We start from the raw sequence: 21990 nt of genomic DNA, 5'->3' as shown, positions 1-21990 counted from the left end.
GACTTCTTTATTTTCAGTATGGCTTAACAATGAAAATCAATGCAGATCTACAGAACCAATCAAAAGTTTGAAAACATTTGACATTTTGTCGTTTATGTTTCTCATGATTCTACAGACTTTTTGATATAAAGGCCAGTGTTTTTATTGTTCACTAAAATTAAAACTATGAAAAATAATTTAATCATTTAAGGTAATTGAAAAAAATCTGAAATAAAGTAAAATAAAATATGAATATTAGATTAAATCTTCAATGAAAAAATTTAATGTTGCCCTGGCAGCTAACTGAAAAACATAAGTACTAAAATGATTTCAACTAAAACTGAAATAAAAAATTGCATTAAACTAATAAAAATTATAAAATAACTTTCTTTTACAAAACAAAAAATATAATGAAAATCATAAAATGAATTAGTTGGGTGAAATAGTGAAGTGCCCAGCATAGATGTAAACTTCAATACACTATATAATATATATATATATATATGTGTGTGTATAATTTTTTGCAGCTATTTATGCGTGCATGTGTGCGAGTGGCTCATGGCTTGAGATAGTCATGAGCGTATAATGTATCAGTGTTTTCCTGGGCTAGAGTCCAGCAGGTGTATGTGGGTGGGTGAGTGAGAGAGAGAGAGAGGGTACACAGTGTGTTGGGGGGCTTTGGCTGTGCAACCTAAGTATAAATATTTCACCCCCTTCTCCAATTCCCTTTTGTTCATCATCATCAGTGGCTCGATGGCCAACCCCTTTAATCCACAGCTGAACGAATGAACATGAGAGAGGAAAGGAAGAGCATGTGAAGGAGAGACTGATATAAATGCCCCATTAAGGTTTGCAGAATGTGAAAGAAAGGAATGAGAGAATACATTCTTTTTTAAATCTTATTATGTGATGTAAAGAGGAGACAGAATGTGAAAAGAAGAGGATGAAAAATTAATGTGAGTATAAAAAAACTTTTCCACAATAGTAAAAGTGTGAATTTGTTTGTTGTGAGGCTGATGTGTCATTTTGTTTGAAAGGAGGCAGTGTGTGTGGGGAAAAAAGATGTCACGATTCAGGGAAGCCCTTAAAGAGGATGAATCTGGAAAGAAGAACCCTAAGATGCCTCAAAAACAAAAGAAAAAAGAGGCTGAGAATAAGGTATGGCTGTTCCGCAAAAATTACCTACAGTAAATGGATTGAATATGCAAGTGAATATACATGAGTATAGAATATATTGTTTAAACAGTCACAATTATGTGTGTGGTTTCACTATACAGGACGATGCAGTGATATCGAAGGATAGGCTCCCTCTGATTGGTTCATCAAGAAATAAATCTGCAGGTGCTTTTATAGTGGTCTATATGGAATCAATAGTGCATTGTTATATGACAAGTTGTTGTCAGATATTAGCTGATTTAACTGGAAATCAGATGTTTTCATAAACCAGACTTAAGGGCTCATTATATGTGAAGTAATGTGATGTGTGACATATAAACTGTGTGTTTACATTGATCTTTGTTCCTCCTGTTTACTCAATGTTACCTGAGCTCATCAATAGACAATAGAAATTTAGGAGGTGTTAAATTAATGAACTGCTATTGTCCAAACATTCATCTTTGTAATGTGACTTGTTAGGTGAGAGAATAATGGGTACTGAACATGTGTGAGATAAAGTTAATTACTGGAGGATTTAGAAATTTATGAGATCCTGTTTTCCAAGAAATCCAAGAAAGTTGCAATTGTGATAAATATTTGCAAATACAAGATATAGAATAATTTTGTTGTATCTTTATCTAATAGCTGCAATTATGAGAAATAAAATCTCAAATAAAAAAATAAAGATATAGTTGTTAGAGATAAAGTCACAATTATAAGAAATAGTTTATAAGAATTATAAGATATAAATTATAATATATTATATGATATAAAGTTCCAGTTACGGAAATAAAATATGAAGTCGCATTGCAATTACGAGAAATAGACACAGTTTAGATATGTAGTAAAAAAAAAAAACTTTAATTTTAACGGGAATTAAAGTTTTTTTCAATCAATAGCAGAAACAGGCTTCAAAACAATTCAGATTCTTATATTTTTCATCTCTTCTGTTTTTAGCGAGGTCCTCTCTTTCCACTCCTCAGGCCGAAACGAGGAAACGTGGCCATCCTCCCATCTCATCTGTGGCCCCTGACAGCATGACCCCCTGGGAAGGCTCCTCCCACTCTGAGTCCTCCTTTACCAGTTTTCCCCCTCCAGTTTCACCCCTTCCTCTTGCCCACTCGAAGCCAATCACAGCACCAGATCCTCCACCCCCACCACCCCCTCCTCAAATCACAAAGACTGGAACTGAGAATGGCCAAAGTGCCAGGGTAAAACGCAAGCCGCTCCCACCAAGACACCCCCCTAGACCTCCCCGTTTACCCCCTCTGAGGCAAGTCACAAATCTTAGCTTTTCTCGTAGTTTCACATTTTCGTTTTTTGAGCTGCCAGTTCACCAGTCAGCACGGAGCAGAGCAGAGCGCCTCAGAGATCTCACTGTGTTGCTGAGGCAGTTTCAGTACTGAGGAAAACATGGTACTGTGAGTTCATATCTAGGGCAGAAATGCATCATGTGGAAAAACAATGTAAGCACATGTACATCAAAGATTGTCTATGGCTTCACATCAGTGTTTCATGTATATGCTTAATTTTATTTTTGCTTTATTAATGATAGATAGATAGATATGTATAGAGAGAGAGATTTTAAAATGTACTTTATTCCTGTGATTGCAAAGCTGAATATTCAACATCATTACTTCAGTCTTCAGTGCCACATGATCCTTCAGAAATCATTCTAATATGCTGATTTGGCCCTCAAGCAGCTTTTGTTATAAGTGTAGAAAACAGTTGTGCTTAATATTTTTGTGCAAACCGTGATACTTTTTTTTTTTTTAACAAATTGCACATTTTTGTAATTATGTAAAATGTAAAAACATATATATATATATATATATATATATATAATGTACATTTTACATTGTTATAAAAACTTTCTATATATATACTGACCAATGAAGTAATGGAAATTCCCCAACTTGTGTTTGTTACTTTTTTAAGGCTGTTAAATGTATATTTAGAGTGTGTGTGGGTGTGATATTGGCCAACCTTTTTTGCCTTCTGATCTTAAGCACTTTTGACACTTATATAAACCAGTGGAACACAGAGTTGGAGAGAAAAACCATAGTGTTTATTATGTAGGATGGAGACAGCATTTGTGATGAATTATATATGAGGTAACATTATAAATCTGACCTTTTAAACAACAGAAAGCAATGGAAATATTTAAGGAGAGAAATTCACCTGAGAAACGTCCCACGGGTTGCCTGCGGTTTTGTTGAGCTATTTATGTCATGTGCACAGGGATAGTGAAGTGGTTTCCTCTGGACGCACGTAACAAATTTTGGTGAATTCTCTACACAAGGTAAGATAACTAATTGATGATAAGCTTATTTCCAGTTTTATTGCACACTCACCTGTGCAGTCACCTGTCCTCACGTGTGCTCCTATCAATGAGTGCTGACAGAAGCAGATAAGCGTTGATGTGCTATCAGTTTTGGCTGCTGATGTCTTTTCACAGTTAAGAAACTGAATCCTTTAGTCTTTATCAGATGTTTTGCTTGCTTTATTTAGTGCATTCCTACCAAATGTTGTAATTGGTATACTTTTTAACCTGTGTACTACTGTGTGTTAGAAAATTTATGTCCTTTATATTTAAATGTGGCTTCAAAAATAGTGGAAAATGCATTGTGGTGTTTTATCATCTGCATGTGTTGAGTTCTATTCGTGTACAGATAAATATATAAATAAAACATTCCATATAGACTGATGTATGTCTTCTATAACTTCAGCTTGAACTATATAGGGTCAAAGGTCAGTTTCTAGTATTATTTGTTATAAAGCAGCGTATCTTCTCATTGGATAAAACAACATTGCCTCCTACAAGAAAGTCGCATAATTGCATTATCATTATCTGGAGAACATTATTAAAGTGCTACAGTAAAAACAGACACAGGTCTGGTCGGTACAAGCCGTCACTCATGTGATGTTGTGTAATATGATCTCTGTTCTCAGGAGTGGTAGATAAAATCTTCTAACCTTTGGTCAGAGCAATGACAGACTTCCTTCACTGATTCGACGATAAATGTTGTTGGCGAACATCTGAGACAATAAATAACCCTTTAGTAGCCTGTAGGAGGAAAAGTGAATAACGAATTTGTCTCTATTCAATTATAAATGTCCAGTTTAATTGGATTAGCTAATGTGAGAAAATTAGCTACACAACAACCTCACATTTGGGAAACATAATCATATCATACACTTGTTCCTGTTTTAGCCACATTTTCTCCATTTTTTTTTTTTTTTTTTTTATTACAGATGGACAATCAAAGATGTTCAGAGAGTGAGAATTTCAATCCCAATCCCGTTTATGGTTTGAATGAAACACAGATAGATATCCTGGGACAGTGCAGGTGGAAGGCACATCGTACAATTTGGGAAAAGCTGAAGGAGGAGCGCTGGTGAGTGTGGGAGCTTATTTAAGAAGCATTGTAAAATAATCACTGTCCATGCTAAATATACATGCTGACCCCCATATTTCTCTGTTGTTGTTGTGCTTCAGGTGTTCAGGTCCAAGGCTGAAGAGCTGCTTCCTGTCTATTGCACCTCTCTTGTCATGGCTGCCACAGTACTCGCTCAGGAAAAATGCTATTGGAGATTTGATATCAGGAATCAGTGTGGGAATCATGCATCTGCCACAAGGTTGAAGACTTGCACACACTCTTCTGTGTTATTTGAGCTACAAACTGCTATATACAACTGTATTATAAAGTATAAAGAATTTATGTTGATGCAGGTGTCAACATCGATCGAAATAGATTTTTAGGGTTCTCTGAGAGAGTAGACACTTGAAGTGTCTGTGATATGAGGGGTCGGTTATGATTTTCATCATCCTGTTTCTCATCTTGGACACCTACAGATCTGTATTATCTTATTTTCTTCACAATGCACTGTGATTCAAACCAGACAGATAAAGTGGATGTAATGACTAATTCTATTGTACAGAACACACACTCTTCTGCACACAAATTACTAATTTTCTGACTTTTTGCTTCCCATAGGGATGGCTAATGCTTTGTTGGCTGCAGTTCCTCCAGTGTTTGGTCTGTATTCATCCTTCTATCCTGTTCTCATCTACTTCATGTTTGGAACATCCAGACACATCTCTGTGGGTAAGTACACACACAAACTCTCTCTCTGCAGGTATATATACATTGCGCACTCACACAATGCTTTGCAAGAAATATATTAATATATGGGTTTATGTAAATAATGAAAAAAAATCAGGTGAACTGTTGTTTGAGTGAAAATAAAACAAAATATATAATAACAATAAATAAAAAGTAATTAAATATAAAATAATTAAAAAGATTAAATAAAATGACAAAATCAAGTCTAAAAGATATACAATAAAAATATATGAAATAGCAAACTATAAACATATTAAAATAAAATGTAAAACAAGTAAAAATGTAATAATAAAGAATTTAAATATAAATAGAATGTATAAAAGTAGAAAGAAATAGAATACTTTCTATTTATGTCTATCTATATCTGTACTTTCTAGAAAAATAGACAGTATAAAATATATAATACTATAAAAAACTTAAAACATAAATTAAACATTATTTAATATATGATAATGGATTTGTCTTTATTTGATTTGACATTCAGTTCAATCTGACCCACAGGTACTTTTTCTGTCCTTTCTATCATGGTCGGTACGGTGGCTGGTGATGTTGTCTTGGCAGGCAGCGGAGCAGAAAGTGATGAGATTGAGGCTGAAAGTGCTAGAGTTGCCTTTGCAGCTCAGTTGACCATTCTGTGTGGACTGATACAGGTAATACACACACAAGTTTAATTCTGTACTTGTGTGTGTGTGTGTGTGTGTGTGTGTGTGTGTATAAATCTCTCTCCCTATAGATTGTGCTGTATGTGCTGCGTTGTGGAGGGGTGTGTCGGTGGTTGTCTCAGCCGTTGGTCAGTGGATACACTATGGCAGCTGCTGTCCATGTGACTGTTCACCAGCTGCCTTTACTGATGGGCATCTCCATAGTCAGACACAGTGGCATCTTTGCTGTGTTCTGGGTGAGAATAAGCACTGTGTTTTATCTCTGTGTTCATCTCAGATGTTAAATGTACATATCTGTGTCCACCAGATGTTTTCAAACATTGTGACTGGAATCAGGAGAGTGTTACTGGCGACACTGGTAGTGTCCCTTGTCTCCCTGGTGATGCTTGTTGGTGGAAAGATGGTGAATTCACGCTGGAGCACTCGATTTCCTATTCCATGGGAGTTGGTACTGGTGCGCAAAGGTTTTCACATTAATACATTTAATACAGGCTGGTCAAAAACTAACATTTGTGGTGTTTTTATTTAATTTCTTTAAGCAATTTTAATTTTTGTTTTGTAGTTTAAAAATGTAATTTAGTTTAGTTTTGCCTGTTGTGTTAGCTGATTTATAAAGCATGGTTTCAGTTTTTGAAGATATTTCTGTGCAACAGTAATAATTCTTCATGTTCGTAGATTGTCTTTGCCACTGTGTCGTCAGTGCAGTTTGACCTGTCCGGTCAGTATGGAATACAGATTGTTGGACCCATACCAACCGGGTCAGCAGAGTGTTGGATTTTCTTTACAAAACCAATTAGCATCAAGTATTTAGGTGCTAAAACTAATTTTCTCTTTCCTTTTGTCCCATTTTCTCTCTCTTTGTTTACCTCCAAGTCTCTCACCTCCCTCCCTTCCATCGTTTTCTGTCTCACAGGAGTTGTTATTGACAGCTCTTGCATTGGCAGTGGTGGGCTATGGTTTCCAAGCTTCCTTGGGCATGATGTTTGCTCATAAACATGGGTACCCCTTTCACAGCAACCAGATAACTAGCCATTTCTGTAACTTTAACAATATGTTCTCAATAAATACCCATTTTGCAGCATTCCCTTCATCTGATCTAGTGCTGTCAAACGATTGATCTAAAATAAAAGTTTTTATTTACGTAATGTATGTATGTGTACTGTGTATATTTATTATGTACAACAACATATTTTTCTTAAATATATACATTCATGTGTTTGTATTTATATATACATAATAAATCTACACAGTACACACACACATATTATGTAAACAAAAACTTTTATTTTGGATGCAATTAATCACGATTAATCATTTGAGATTACTAATCTGAACATAAATGGGCTCTCTTTCTTGTAGGAGCTGTTGGCTATGGGTCTGTGTAACTCCATCGGTGGGTTGTTCCAGTGCTTTCCAGTGAGCGGATCCATATCTCGCAGCACAGTACAGGAGAGTACAGGCGGGCAAACTCAGGTGTGAACACCTGCTATTTTTTGTTAATCTCATGTTACAGTTACATGTACATGCACAACATGTGGTACATGCATAACAATTCACTCCCTGTTTACATGTGAATCACATAACCTGGGAGGATTACAGCGAATGTTTTCTCAGAAAACAGTTATTCAGACACTGATATTCAGGCAGTGGCCACAAGAAGAAAAGACATTTAACTAGAATATTTTCATGTACATGTATATACTGATATTCAAAACAGCCTATGATATATATATATATATATATATATATATATATATATATATATATATATATACACACTATTTGTATTAATTATTTCAAATAAATCAGCTTTTATGGTTAATGAAACTTAATTGCCCTGTAAGAACATGCCACATGTGACTCTATTATTAAGGCAAAGGTCATTAATATCTTTGTCATTCATATCATAAAAGTGCTAAAGCAAACTGAAAAAATGTAAACCATATACACAAAAGAAACTTATTTTTCAAAATAATGTATGTTTCGGTGTGTAAGCACTGCAGTTTTTTTACTCTATGAACATGACCTCTGTCTTTCTCTCAGGTTTCTTCTCTGGTGTCTGCTCTGATAATTCTTCTAATCTTGTTAAAGTTTGGCCCCCTTTTTCAGCAGCTACCAAAGGTCCCTATACCATCTTCAATAACAAAGTATATTTTATATGGATATAGCATAATAAGGTGGTTTTATAAAGTGCATTTGTGTGTTTCAGACAGTTTTGGCTGTCATTATTTTAGTGAATCTCCAAGGGGTTTTTGCACAAGTCAAAGATGTGCCTAAACTTTGGAATACAGACCGCTTGGACCTGGTAAGGGCAACCAGTCCATTCATCCTAACACAACTGACCTAAAATCCAGTTCCATGTAGGCCACTCATCCAGGGTGTTTCCTGTGTGTGTTTCCCACTGAGACTGCAGGTAGTGTGGGTAGTGACACTGCTCAGTGCCCTGGTGTTTAATCTGGACCTGGGGCTTGGCATTGCAATTGTTTTTTCTCTGTTTACCATCGTCTTCAGGACACAGCAGTGAGTCATCTGCATTGTCTGATATTTATCTACAGCGTCTCTATCTATTTCTCTTTCGATTTTTCATCTTTCTCATACTAACACTTATTCTTCCTCTTTCTAAATGTCTCAGGCCCAGAACTGCTGTTCTTGGCCATATTTCTGGCACAGACTGTTACAGGGATCTGGAGAAATACTCAAAGGTAATATTTACACACAATCCAGCTAGAAACCAGCCTAAACTATGTGGTTAATCATCTTAAACAGTTCCGCAGCTTAACCAAAGTTTCTTATGCTCACCAAGGCTGCATTTATTTGATCAAAAATACAGTTATTGTGAAATATGATGATAATTTTAAAATAACTGTTGTCTATTTTAATATATTTTGAAATGTAATTTATTCCTGTGATGGCGAAGCTTAATTTATTAATATATTAATCAATATCAATTATATGTAACAATTATATATTTTATATATAATTGTATTAATCATATTATTTATTAATTTTACATAGATAGTACATGTGTTTCTAGTACATATATACTATAAATATAAATTCCTGAGTTTGTTGGATCAGGCACACCACATCCCTGGAGTGACTGTGTTTTCCTGTTGTAATCCACTTTACTACGCCAATGCAGACCAGGTGTTCACATCACTCAGACAGGTACATCCTATATTTTAGCTCTTTGCTTTCCATTCATTGAGTAAAATTTAATTATTCTTTTTGTATATGCAGACAATTGGAAATGGCATTAATGAGAATCCTGAAGTAAGACCTCCAGACCAGCAGGGGGCTCAAAGCGCACAGCACTGCGTTATTCTGGAGCTCAGTGGAGTCACCTTCATGGACTCAGTGGCCATAGGCTCATTCAAATCAGTCAGTGGCACAGAACACACGTAACACTTGTACCCACACGTAGAAGTGTTGATATTTTACCAGGGACGTACAGAAATAGATTACCTGTTTCTGATTCTCATTAACTCCTAACCAATAAATCTCTGTTTAAATTCTGCTTGTCACTGTAATTGTGTTTAAATGCAAACATGCGTGTCTTACCACTCTCTCTGGGTCACAGGTGCTTCAGGATTTTGAGAACACGCAGACCTTGTTTTTCTGTGCTTCATGTCCAGGTTATGCTTCTCACACATACAGCCACAGCCTCAAATATAGTGTCATGATCTGCGGCGTTTTATATTAATATGTAACGTGACATTTAAAAAGAGAGTTCATCCTCAAGAACTGGTATTTAATACATTAAATGCATTCATTTATTTACAGGATTTTTTTTCTGTGTTTGTCTCTAGATGGTTTACTATCTCAGATGAAGAATCATGGTTTTGTTCCAGATTTTCTGTCTCTTTCTTCATTTTTTCCTTCAGTTCATCATGCAATCCTGCACTGCCAGGGGCTACAGGTGTGTGTGTGCTATTTTTGCTTTGTGCTTTGTGTGATGTTGAGTTCACTGCAATTCAATAGCCTTTTCTGTTCTGATTATGCATCTATTTACAGAACACAGGCACAGATGTTACAGAGCTGTGACCTTTAATGACCTTCCTTCCTGAACGATGAGCTCAGCAAATACACAAACCTGCAAACCTCAAAGAATCAGTCACTACTGAGCTTTAGAAGTGACACTTGTAGAAAGATTGGAAAAGGAATACAAGAACTTCGGATTTTGATTTAATGTTTTGGAGCAACTATGTGCATTTATCTGGATTTAAGGTGATTGGCTTTAGCTCTGTATTTAGCTTTTTTATTTACTTGCTTGTTAATTTGTTCAAAATTTAAAAATCTAAATTTTCATAATTATTCTACTTTTAGATTAGATGGATGTTTGAAATAGTTAAAAAAAATGCTCAAATATAAAGTGTCTTCAAAACATTGTAATGCATGTCTGTGCATATGAAATCTCCTCGATTATTAACATATATTTCATGTTACAGACCAATTTGGTGATATTGTAAAATAAAATATGTACAAATAACAACATAGAAACATGTATGGAAAATAATTATTAACACGTGGTCAACACAAACAACATAGAATTTAACAGAATCACAATTATATCTGCACAAGCTCAGTACAATTCAGTTAGTATACATGAAGTCCACACGTGTGCATTGCTGACATGTTCTTGTACCCCCAGTGAATTGAACCATAAATGTTATTAGAAGAGACTTTGTTCTCTGGGCAGGTGTTGGGGAGAGGCCACATTAATATTTAATAAGCTCATTTCCCTCACACGTTTCCTGAAGACATACTATAAGCCTCTATTTTATAAAGCTGATCATAATGACAGACTAACTCTACAGAAACAAGCATTTTTGGTAATTGTGGTTAAATAAAATGGTACAAACAGCCATAATTACATGACATAATTGCAATTTCATATACAAGTCTCTGTATTCTCAGTTGAAGATGTCTCTGCTTCAATGGATCAAAACAAATGCCTCTTATAACAGAGATGTGATTTCAAAGATCTACTGTTTACAATTCACTCACACAAAAGCACATGGTTTTGCAGAATGAACATGTTTTCTATCTAATCAGGCCGAGATAAGATGGTGTAGGTCTCTAGTGTTTAAGTTTCCAACACTGACTCTGTAGAACCCCCACCCCTCCTCTCTTTCTCTCTTTTTGGGACTTTGCTCCCCATATGGACACATTAGAATTCTATCAGTGAGTGTGTGAATGGATCAGACGGGTATCAGAAAGGGCAGGATACACATTAACACAAACTGTGATAGAAGAGAAGGTCCAGGGACGTTAATCAATCCATTGCTATCAAGAGCTTCACTGTACGAGCAGCAGACCTGTGGATCTCTCACTTAAAATCACTAGAGAACATCCTTCAGAATTGTTCTGTTTGCATGGACATTAAAGATTGATTTTTCATTGTGAGGACATACATCTTGGGATCTATGCACTGGATGTGATCTGAACAGTGGATGTGAGAAGAAAAATTTGAAGGATCACATTTAAGATAGAGAGAGGATTCAAAATGGAAGAAGAGACGAAAGACAAAGATCTCAGGAAAAGGGTGCCATATCACGTTCAGAGAGATGTACTGGATGAGCTCGGTGTTGACCAAGTTGCTGAGAAATCGGATTTTAAAATTTCAGCAAAAGAAAAATTCAGAGATGCTGTCAGGTGTGTGGCCTTTATTTGATTTGAATATATTCACTGTGTGAGAACTTTTAGAAGAGTTCATAGCATCATAGAAGAGTTAATTGAAAAAAAATCTCAGTATTTTGTTTGCCCTCATTTTGCTTTAATTGAAGCAGTAATGTTGGTATTACTAAGAAACAAATTTAACTTGTTTTTGGCTTGTAAATTTGACTAATTATTACAAAGAAATGGCAAATAATACTAAATGGGAAATTTTAAGTAGGAATAATGAAACAGAACTTTCTTGTAAAACATACCCCAATTATCTTGAACTTAACAACATGAACGCCACAATTTTGTGTCAAACCTAATGATCAGCATGAATTGAGAAAAATCCAAATAGCATCTTGTGCTTTAGTGGATGCAACAATATCTCAGAGAAGTCTCCAGTCTTTATAAAAAAATGTAGCATTAATTAAGGCAGTTATCTTGTTTCATAATATTCTCTTTTTCTTTGTTCATCAGGTGTACAGGCCCAAGGTTCAAGAGCTGTTTCCTATCATTTGTTCCTCTCCTGGCTTGGCTGCCACGATACCCATTTCGAGAAAACGCTATTGGAGATCTAATATCAGGAATCAGTGTGGGAATCATGCACCTGCCGCAAGGTCCAACACACATTTTGTACACACATCCCACACCTGTATTATTACCAAAGCACATTTTTTACTTAAGACTCAACATAAACACAAACAAACACAAGCATGTAACATGCAGTATGTTTTGTGTGTCTAGGTATGGCATATGCTTTGCTGGCTGCGGTCCCTCCTGTTTTTGGTCTGTATTCCTCCTTCTACCCCATTCTCATCTACTTTATATTTGGAACATCTAAACACATTTCTGTGGGTAAGTACAGACACCTTTTTTGATTTCTATTTTTCCTAAAGGCATAGTTCACTAAAAATGACAATTCTGTCATCATTTACTCACCCTCATTTCATTCTAAATCTGTATGCTGTTTCCTTGGAACACAAAAAATATATATATTCACATCAATCTTTTCTATACAACAGCAGTTTATGCTCCAAAAAGCACCATAAAAATAGTCTCATGACTTTTGAGCTATATATTTAAAAAAAATGCATATGGAATGACATGCGAGTGAGTAAATGATGACAGGATTTTTATTTTCGGTGGACTTTCCATTTGAATCAAATATGGCACTTATGGTGCAAGTTTAATGCCATATGGATGCTTCAAACCAGTGCTTTAGGAGCCATACTTGATTTTAGAGCTGTTGGGTGGGCAAATAATGACATACATTTCAGTCTTTTTGCAAATGAAGCTATTTTATGACTTGAAATATAGATCAGTATAGTTGTATGGACTACTGTTATGATGCTTGTATGAAGCTTTTTTGAGTGATTGACAACCTTTTCTCACAACTCACCTTGTTGTTACAGGACAAGTGAGAAAATAATTAGAAAAACTAAATTTTCATTTTGAAAATGTTTTTCATTTTGAAAAAATTATTTTTCATTTTTGAGTAAACTATCAAATTAAATCCCCATAGACATTTGGCCCCTACAAACATACTGTAGCAAAAAATAGTCCTATTTTCTAATCTCTCTGTCTACAGGTACATATGCAGTTATGAGTGTTATGATTGGCAGCGTGACCGAGCGTTTGGCTCCAGACTCAGACTTCTTGATACCAGGCAATGACACCAACAGCACCACCTTGGACATTGTCAGCCGTGATGCAGAGAGGGTCAAGATCGCGGCCACTGTGACTTTCTTATCTGGCATTTTCCAGGTAGTCTCAGTTGTAAGTGTATGTGGCTTTAAAGTTGTGTATGTGACTAAGTGTTTGTTTGGTGTCTGTGTGTGTAGTTGCTCCTCGGCTTGGTTCGGTTTGGTTTTGTGGTAACGTATCTCTCAGAGCCATTGGTGAGAGCTTATACAACAGCAGCGGCCATTCACGTTGTCGTCTCCCAGCTCAAATATTCCTTTGGCATCAATCCACAGCGGTATAGTGGACCTTTGTCTCTTATATATGTGAGTATGAATATACACATTCCCAAATACTTAATTGAGGACTATCCATAATTGGTATGCAAAAGCCCACAGACAAGGACAAATAAACACACCTATATGTAATTTGGGTTTAGTGCCCCCTAGCGGTTGGGATTATGACTTGCACTCAGCAAACTACAGATTATTTAATACTGTTTCCTCTATTTATTTATTTGTTTTTCTTTCTCTCTCCAGACAGTCATAGAGGTTTGTGCATTGCTTGGACAGACTAATATTGGTACTCTGGTAGTTAGCATTGTAACCATCGTAGGTCTGGTTGCTGCAAAGGAACTTAGTGCCTTGGCGGCACGCAAAATCCCTATTCCGATTCCTGTTGAGCTGATCACTGTGAGTTACTTCATACAGTGAATCACACATACACACACACTTAGCTAACTGTGGACATACATAGACTTATTTATATTACATTTTTTTTTTTTATTTACAATAAAATGTTATTATATATTTTTTATTCTATCAAAAATGTCATCAATTTTGCTTACTCTTTCTGAGGTAACATAACATATTGCTTCCTAAAGCTTTCATCTTGTTTGTGTATATAGATTATTATCGCTACTGTTGTGTCGTGGCAGATGGATTTGAAGACTGAATATGGTGTTGAAGTGGTTGGAAAAATCCCATCAGGGTGAGTCCGACACACAAATATGCAACACAAATACAACTGTTCAACATACTATGTGTATAAAATGGTTACAGCTATAAAACAAAACCACAGCATCATAGTACGTCTTCAAGCTCAAATACTCTGCATCTCTTCTTGACATTTTAGTCTGCAGGCTCCTGTGGCGCCCGCTGTCTCACTGTTGGGTTCGATGGTCGGTGATGCTTTTGCACTGGCTGTTGTTGGTTATGGTATTGCTATCTCACTGGGTAGAATTTTCGCCCTCAAATATGCCTACAAAGTCGACAGTAACCAGGTAATAGACTTAAAATGCCTGTAGAAGATAATTTTTTATTAAATGTGTGTATGTATATGTATGTATGTATGTATGTATATACATATATATTTGTATGCACACATTAAATTGATCAACAGTGACAGTTCTAGCCCCTTTCACACATAAAGCACCATTCACACATCAGTTTCAAAATACCGTAAATTCTGTGACATCATTAACCAGAAACGACCTCTAAATGGCTGTGCCTCCCGGTGGTGTCTTTGTAAACATGGAGAGGTATACATGGTCAATATTTTTGTTGAGGTTTTCATTTATTTATTTTTTTTTTGTCAAACAATTGGCCGTTCGCAAAGATCTTGATTGACAGGCGATCTGACCAATCAGAACCAGAGATTATGTGCCGCCGCTGCTATCCCGACAGTCTCCATAGAAATACATGTTAAAACGGGGTAAAGAAGATTGACTGAACTGAACCTTTTTCAAAATAACAAAATATATAAATGTGCGGAGGGTTAGGCTGTGCTGTTGTTGGTTGCCATGGTAACAGTAATAAGCTAGGGAATTCCTTTAAAGTACTTGTTTTGCGTACCAGAAAATCTGTCATGTCCCGCGCTGTATGCATTGCTTAAATAATGTATAGTAATAATAGACTTAAATAAATTTAACCATTGCTTAAATAATATTAACATTATTTTTGTCTTAGGTTTCATAATAAATTCAGACAAGCTCAGTAACTTACTTACTCGTTTTTCGTCAGTTTATTTTCATGAAATGGAAAGGATTGTGGGTGATGGAAGGTCGCGGAGGATACATCCCATGCAGGACGCGAAACGAAGCCTGCGTCCCATGTGCACACTATCCATCCTAAATTCTGTGTGATATTAGTAATTTTCAATACTATTTAGGGCAGATAGGGTGGATGGTATGCACATTGGGACGCAGGGTATGACTGCCTTCCAAGGATCCTTCCGATTGAGACGGCTTTCAGTGACATTTGATGACATGGCAGCCGAGATATGCAGCCTATGTAGGATGCAGATTTCCGTTTGAGAAACACCCATTGTATTAGATGTATTTAGACTATTCTTCGACATCCGTAAACAACACAGAGTAAATGCATCATCTGCGTCAGTATGTTATGTTTGGCCCAGAGTAGATATCTTATGTCAGCAAGTCCTGAACTTGTACCGTTAATCTTGTTCTGCATTCATACAGAGATACCGGTAATTCACTTCTTATCTTCGAAAAGGTCCTGTTTACACATGATCTCTTAATTCCAGTAAAGACTGTGTATTGTTACACTGTTACAAAAATAATTTCAAATGAATGGCATTCTTTATATTCATCAAAGAATCCTGAAAAAATCATGTTTTCCAAAAAAATATTAAGCAGCACAAATGTACCATGTTAGAATGATTTCTAAAGGATAATGTGACAGAAGACTGGAGTAATGGCTAATATATTATTTATTTTTCACTTTTAATGACAAGTTTAGTGTCAATATAAAACAAACTGCATAGTAAATCTGCATTTAAAATATGGTTAAAGGTTTACAATATTTTCTTGGAATTTAAATTTATACATTTAAGCCTGTTAAACACAATTTTTCCACCGAGGCACATATGAAAAACTGGCAGTTTATGTTTTTTGCTGAAAGTCATTGATCCAAATCAAAAATGTTCAAATCAAAACATCTTGTGTTTTTCTCTTATTGTCTGTTCTCTGGATCAGGAGCTCATAGCGTTGGGTCTGTCTAACTCAATTGGAGGCTTATTCAATTGTTTTGCTATCAGCTGCTCTATGTCTCGCAGCATGGTGCAGGTCAGCACAGGGGGGAAGTCACAGGTGAGAACTTCAGCAACCTGCAATCTGACATACATAACTTCATATATCTTTGACTAGCCAGTTCTGGAGAGATGAATGGTGAGTTCTTTAGATGACTGTTCTTTGGGTGATAGTTCAAACTGAAACCTGTCTCTGTCATTCTCTCAGGTGGCTGGAGCGATTTCTGCTGTGGTTATTCTGGTGATCTTGTTAAAGATTGGCGCACTATTTGAGGAGCTGCCAAAGGTTAGTACCTTGAATCAGCCCTCGTGTGGGCCTGGCATTAATATTCAAAAGTATCTGTGCTTAAAGGAGTAGGTCACCCAAAAGTGAAAATGTTGTCATCATTTACTCGCCATCATGTCATTCCAAACCTGTAGAAGTTTCTGTCTTATGTTGAACACAAAATAAGAGATTTTGATGAACCAAACCAGTTTTCGGTCCACATTGGCTTCCATAGTAGGGAAAGAAATACTATGGAAGTCAATGGGGACCATCAACTGTTTGTTTATCAGCATTCTTCAAAATATCTTCTTTTATGTTCAACATATGAAACAAACACAAGATAGTTTCGGAACAATATGAGCGTGGGTAAATTTTTTGGTGAACTATCCCTTTAATTCATGAATATGATAATGTGTCTATTTATACAGACATAAATAGAAATATATTGTACATGTGTACGCTGGTTTCTTTAGGCTGTGCTGGCTGCTATAATCTATGTAAACCTGCATGGCATGATGAAGCAGTTTGGAGACATCTGCTCTCTCTGGAGGACCAACAAAGTGGATATGGTGAGAGAGAACGAGGAGGAGGGGGTTTCATGAGAAAGCAAAGCTTATGCAACACATTAAAAATAGACACAAACAAAATATGACTGAGAATGAGGGGAGTGAAGAGAGTGACGGGAAAAAGGTATAAAGGAAAGATCTGAATACACAGTTTAGCTGTTATTCTCTCTGTTGTTTGTGTGTTTAGGTAGTGTGGGTGATGACTATGATCTTGACAGTGTTGTTTAATCCTGACATGGGACTTGCTGCATCTATTGCCTTCTCTATCCTCACTGTCGTCTTCAGAACTCAGCTGTGAGTGACAGAAACCACGTACACAAGGCTAAATATTCCACAAATGCACATTAAACTGTGGCACATGCATGTTTTTCAATAGTCTTGAGCCCTAAATGATAACCACATACATGTGCACCGCTTACATACTTCAATGAGAATGTAAAACTGGTTCTGCATGCGGTCTCCTGTTTAACTTCACACTGCTGATGAATGTCAGATCTGAGCTCACTTAGATTGGCCATATGTACCATTGGCTTAGCGGCTAAAATTCCTGTTCTTGACAGCATCATAAACAGTTTGCATAAGAATTCACCATCTGTCCCTCCGTGTGTTGAGTCCTTTCTTCTTCTCTACCTGTTTTTTCTCTTTACAACAGACCAAAATACTCTATTCTTGGCCAGGTTCCTGGCACTGACATCTACAAACCAGTAGAGGACTACAATCAGGTGACCATGACCACCATTATAGCGATTTATGCAACTATGTTCACTGTACTTAAATGATTCTTTAGTTTTGTTGGTCTAGTTATATTTTGCACATCATAGGTGTTACACAATTGACCAGGTCAAATTAGTAAATTGGATTGAATGCATAATTCATCTTTAAATTTCTTTTGAAAAATCCTCTCTCATGGTTAAAAACCTGAATTATAGCATTCTTCTAGAAACACCTTCATGCAAACTTAGATAATCTGATGAATCAGTGTCACGTAGCTTTGCATGTTTTGGTGTTATTGTGTTGGTTACTATTTGTTTTACAGTTCCAGAGTTGGTTTGAATGAGTGGGTGTTGTAGTTTCATTTACTGAGTGTGTAATTGTGCTGTAAGCGAGACCTATAGTTGTAAATGGTATTTATGAAGTATCTAATAAGTGTGCGGGTGATCAGGCAAAAAGTAGTAGTTTGTTGTAGTGCTGGTGAAACTAGTGTATTGAATCTAGGCCTTTTTTAGATTTCAGTGAAAAATATAATTGGCCACAATACAATCTTTGAGCTTTAACAAAATATTTTAGTAATGACCATGTTCATGATGTATAAAAATGACTTAAATGATGAACATTCAGTTAATAAACAACTATTCACAGCTTTCCTCTGATAAATTTGAAGTTTGGTTACTATTTTCAGGATTTGTCTTCTAGAGCCTCAGTCAAAACACATTACATTTGGTTCATTTGTTTTTGCATTTCATTATTAAACTTTGATAATTTGAGCACTGAGAGAACTAATTGCGAATATTACTTTATAAAATTTGTGCAATTATTTTGAAAAACATATTTGGAAATTCTTTATTTTGATTTGACTTTTTTTTTTGTGGTTATTTTGAGTATAATTTCTCAGCATTTTTTTTTTTACACATTTACAGGTGAAGGAGATTCCTGGTATAATGATTTTCCGTTCATCTGCAACATTGTACTTTGCCAATGCTGAAATGTACATTGATGCACTCTATGAGAAGGTAGACACACACAAACACCATACACACATATACTCGCAAGCATATTTATACACACACATCTACATAGAGCAATTCCAAAATACTGCTCACAACACGCAATTAACCCAAACATAGCCCAAACAAGCTTCATACAACACGTGCACAGGTCAGGGCATTCATGCAGTAAAAATAAATGTTTGTGTGCAGACTGGGGTAGACGTGGCTAAACTTCTCTCCCACAAGAAAAAACTGGAAGCAAAGAGACTCAGAAAAGAAAAGAAAGCTGCAAAGAAAGCAAAGAAAGAAGCCAAGAAAAGATCTAAAGAAGCTGTTAAAGCTGCTAAGGTTTGCGTTTGAAGACACTGTGTATGCGCATGTAAATAAGTGAGAAAATAAGTGTTTGTGTTTTCTGACTGAGTCAGCGGTCTCTGATTTTAACCAGGGGGAGGAACAACAGTTTTCAGACACTGATGAAAGTGGGGAAGAAGCAGAGACAAATGGGGATGTGCACAATTTGTCAGTCAAAGATCCAAAGGATGTGGCTGCTGTGGAGGTGGGGCCTGACACTGATACCCCGCTGCCACGGGCAATCATTCTTGACCTGAGCCCTGTCAACTTCCTGGATACAGTTGGTGTGAAGACACTACGCAATGTGAGACACAATCCGTACTGTACATTAGCTACTTATTAAATGTGTAACATGTTTTAAACTTGTTAAAACCCTTTGTTTAATGGCAGATCTATAAAGATTATGGAGAGGCTGGTGTACAGGTGTACTTATGTGGCTGCCAGAGTAAGTGACCAAACCAGTAGTTTCACAAGGGTGTTTTTGCAGTGATTCTATTGAAGAACCATTCTGGGTTCCCTAAAGAATCTCTCTATGAACAGTTCTTAAAAGAACCTTTATTTCTTCATGTGAAAAACATTTTAACGATCTAAAGAAACTTTTTCCACGATAAAGAATGGAGTGTAATGGAAAGGTTGCATGGATGTTAAAGGTTCTTCATGGAACCATCAATGCCAATCCTTTATTTTTAAAATCCTTTATTTTTAAGTGTAATCTCCCATGTCGCGTGTTCCTTTTGTTGTCTAGCTGACATTTGGACATCCATTTGCGCATGCAGTCAAGACAGACCCGTTTGTCTTCATTATTTGTAATCTCTCTCTTTTTCAGGAAGTGTTGTAGAGAGTATGGAGAAGGGCGATTTCTTCAATGAGAAAGTAACTAAATCGATTCTCTTCTCATCGGTACATGATGCCGTTCTTTACTGTCAACAAGGAAACAGTGAGGAGGTACAGCACATTCTTATCTCATATACACATACACGCATATCAGAGGTTTCCTAATCTTAATTAGACATGTGTTGAGCGTTGGTGGCAAATACAGTATTTCGAAACAAACATGACTGAATAAACCTTATTTCTTGCCTTTCTACTTTTACAGATTATGCAGGGAACACATTTGTGAATCCAAACACCAAACGTGATACAGGTTGTTATTTATTGTGTATTTCATTACAGGGAAGAATAAGATAGCGAGGTGTTTAGATGAATAATTTTTGTTTGTTTAAATAATAAAAAGAGACTCTTTTGAATGTGAAATATCTAAAAGTGGATCTGCCATGGAATGTTATTGTGCAAGAAAAGTAAACTGTAAATCTATTATTTTTTTTTTTTTTCCACTTAACTGTGAAACATCTAAGAAACAAGTTATTCCAGGTTGTGGCACTGTAGAGTTCCAGGTACATAAATTAATATTACACATGAATGTAAACTCAGTTTTCACAATATAATCAGACTCCTGGAAAGTTCCCATTTTAGCAATGTACAATACTGTTCAAAAGTTTGGGGTCAGTATTTAATTGATCAAAAGGGTCAGTAAAGGCAATTAAAATGTTACAAAAGATTTCTGTCAAATAGAAGCTGTTGTTTTGAAATTTCTATTCTTCAAAGACTCTTAAAAATATGTATCATGGTTTCTACAAAATATTAAGCTGCACAACTTTTTCAACATTAATATGTTTTTTTAGCATCAAATCGCCATATTAGAATGATTCTTAAAGGATTATGTGACACTGAAGACTGGAGTAATGGTGAAGAGAATTCAGCTTTGCATAACATTAATAAATTAATTGGAATTAATTTGGGGGGGGGAAATGGAAACAGTTATTTCCAAATGTAATGTTTCACAATATTACTGTATTTTTCATTAAAAAATGCAATTGGCAAACATAAGAGACTTTGAAAAACATGAAAAAAATCTTTGCGACCCCAAACTTTTGAATGGTACTGTACCATTAAAAAATAAATATCAGTTTATGTATTTTACTATGTATAAGCTATGTATGCTGTTAGTTAACTTTATATGCTTGTGTATTTAGAATCATTCTAAGTTAAATAAACAGTCATTTTCTTATTCATGTGATGGAATTGTTAGCAAATTATCTGCCATGATAGATTACCGGTTATCTGTGAAAATATTCAACCCCGAAAAACAGTTTTGCAATTCTCATATTGCTCTTTGTTTATGTTCAATCTGAAGTGCTAAGCATCTTTGTGATGTTTAAAAATAAATGAACTAGTTCTTTTTCATTTGATGGGTGCTGTTTTCCTGTAGGGTGAAGTCAGCTAAAATGGGCTACCAGGTAAAACGGGCCAAATAAGGTTCATATCTCTTTACATTTTTAAAGAAAATCACAATAACTTATCTTGCTTTGTTGCTTCAACACTTGTTGACATGTAACAATAATTTATATTGGTCTGAGTTTTTTAAGGTGGGCAGAGGAGAGTGTTACATGAAGCTTGTCAGATAAATTTTATGGCAATTGTGCCTGACGGAAAATTGCATTAATCACTTCTAATAAGGGTATATTAAACCAATTATAAGTAAGCTTACCTACAAAGCAAAGTATATGAACAAAGTTTAGACATGCTCTTTCAAATAAAAAAAGTTTAATTTATAAAAGAAACTTCGCTTCGAAGTCACTTTGTGAAAACATCTAAACGGTAAATTATATGGTCTCGGGAGACTAGCGTAAATTTACCAACAGCGCCATCTGCTGTTTTTGGAAAAGAAAGTTGCTCAATTGTACGTGTGAGAAAATCAGCCTACAGCCTACACGCATTTGTGAGAAAATC

The 21990-nt window shown here is 35.8% G+C and overlaps 2 protein-coding genes across 2 annotated transcripts; both read left to right on the top strand.

The window, feature by feature from the left end:
• Positions 1-4404: 4404 nt before the first annotated feature.
• Positions 4405-10406, top strand: slc26a6.1 (solute carrier family 26 member 6, tandem duplicate 1). Its single transcript, XM_079382119.1, has 18 exons — positions 4405-4532; positions 4634-4773; positions 5133-5243; positions 5763-5911; positions 5995-6159; positions 6231-6377; positions 6599-6681; positions 6797-6944; positions 7283-7396; positions 7967-8044; positions 8133-8228; positions 8337-8443; positions 8556-8625; positions 9002-9091; positions 9164-9304; positions 9504-9558; positions 9733-9842; positions 9938-10406. Exons 2-18 carry the CDS (start codon positions 4758-4760, stop codon positions 9965-9967), a joined length of 1710 nt encoding a protein of 569 aa, XP_079238245.1. The 5' UTR covers positions 4405-4532; positions 4634-4757; the 3' UTR covers positions 9968-10406.
• Positions 10407-11429: 1023 nt separating this feature from the next.
• On the top strand, positions 11430-21444 carry slc26a6.2 (solute carrier family 26 member 6, tandem duplicate 2; the record flags this gene model as incomplete). Its single annotated transcript, XM_079383340.1, has 19 exons — positions 11430-11578; positions 12062-12201; positions 12329-12439; positions 13173-13348; positions 13426-13590; positions 13804-13956; positions 14172-14254; positions 14399-14546; positions 16260-16373; positions 16521-16598; positions 17051-17146; positions 17331-17437; positions 17796-17865; positions 18781-18873; positions 19060-19197; positions 19295-19504; positions 19591-19645; positions 20027-20145; positions 20297-21444. 19 exons carry the CDS (start codon positions 11430-11432, stop codon positions 20318-20320), a joined length of 2229 nt encoding a protein of 742 aa, XP_079239466.1. The 3' UTR covers positions 20321-21444.
• Positions 21445-21990: the final 546 nt, after the last annotated feature.

Source organism: Barbus barbus, assembly GCF_936440315.1.
Source record: "Barbus barbus genome assembly, chromosome: 28".
NCBI classification, from domain to species: Eukaryota; Metazoa; Chordata; class Actinopteri; order Cypriniformes; family Cyprinidae; genus Barbus; species Barbus barbus.
Note: the sequence above shows the minus strand (reverse complement) of the source record. Positions and strands in the feature narration are given on the sequence as shown.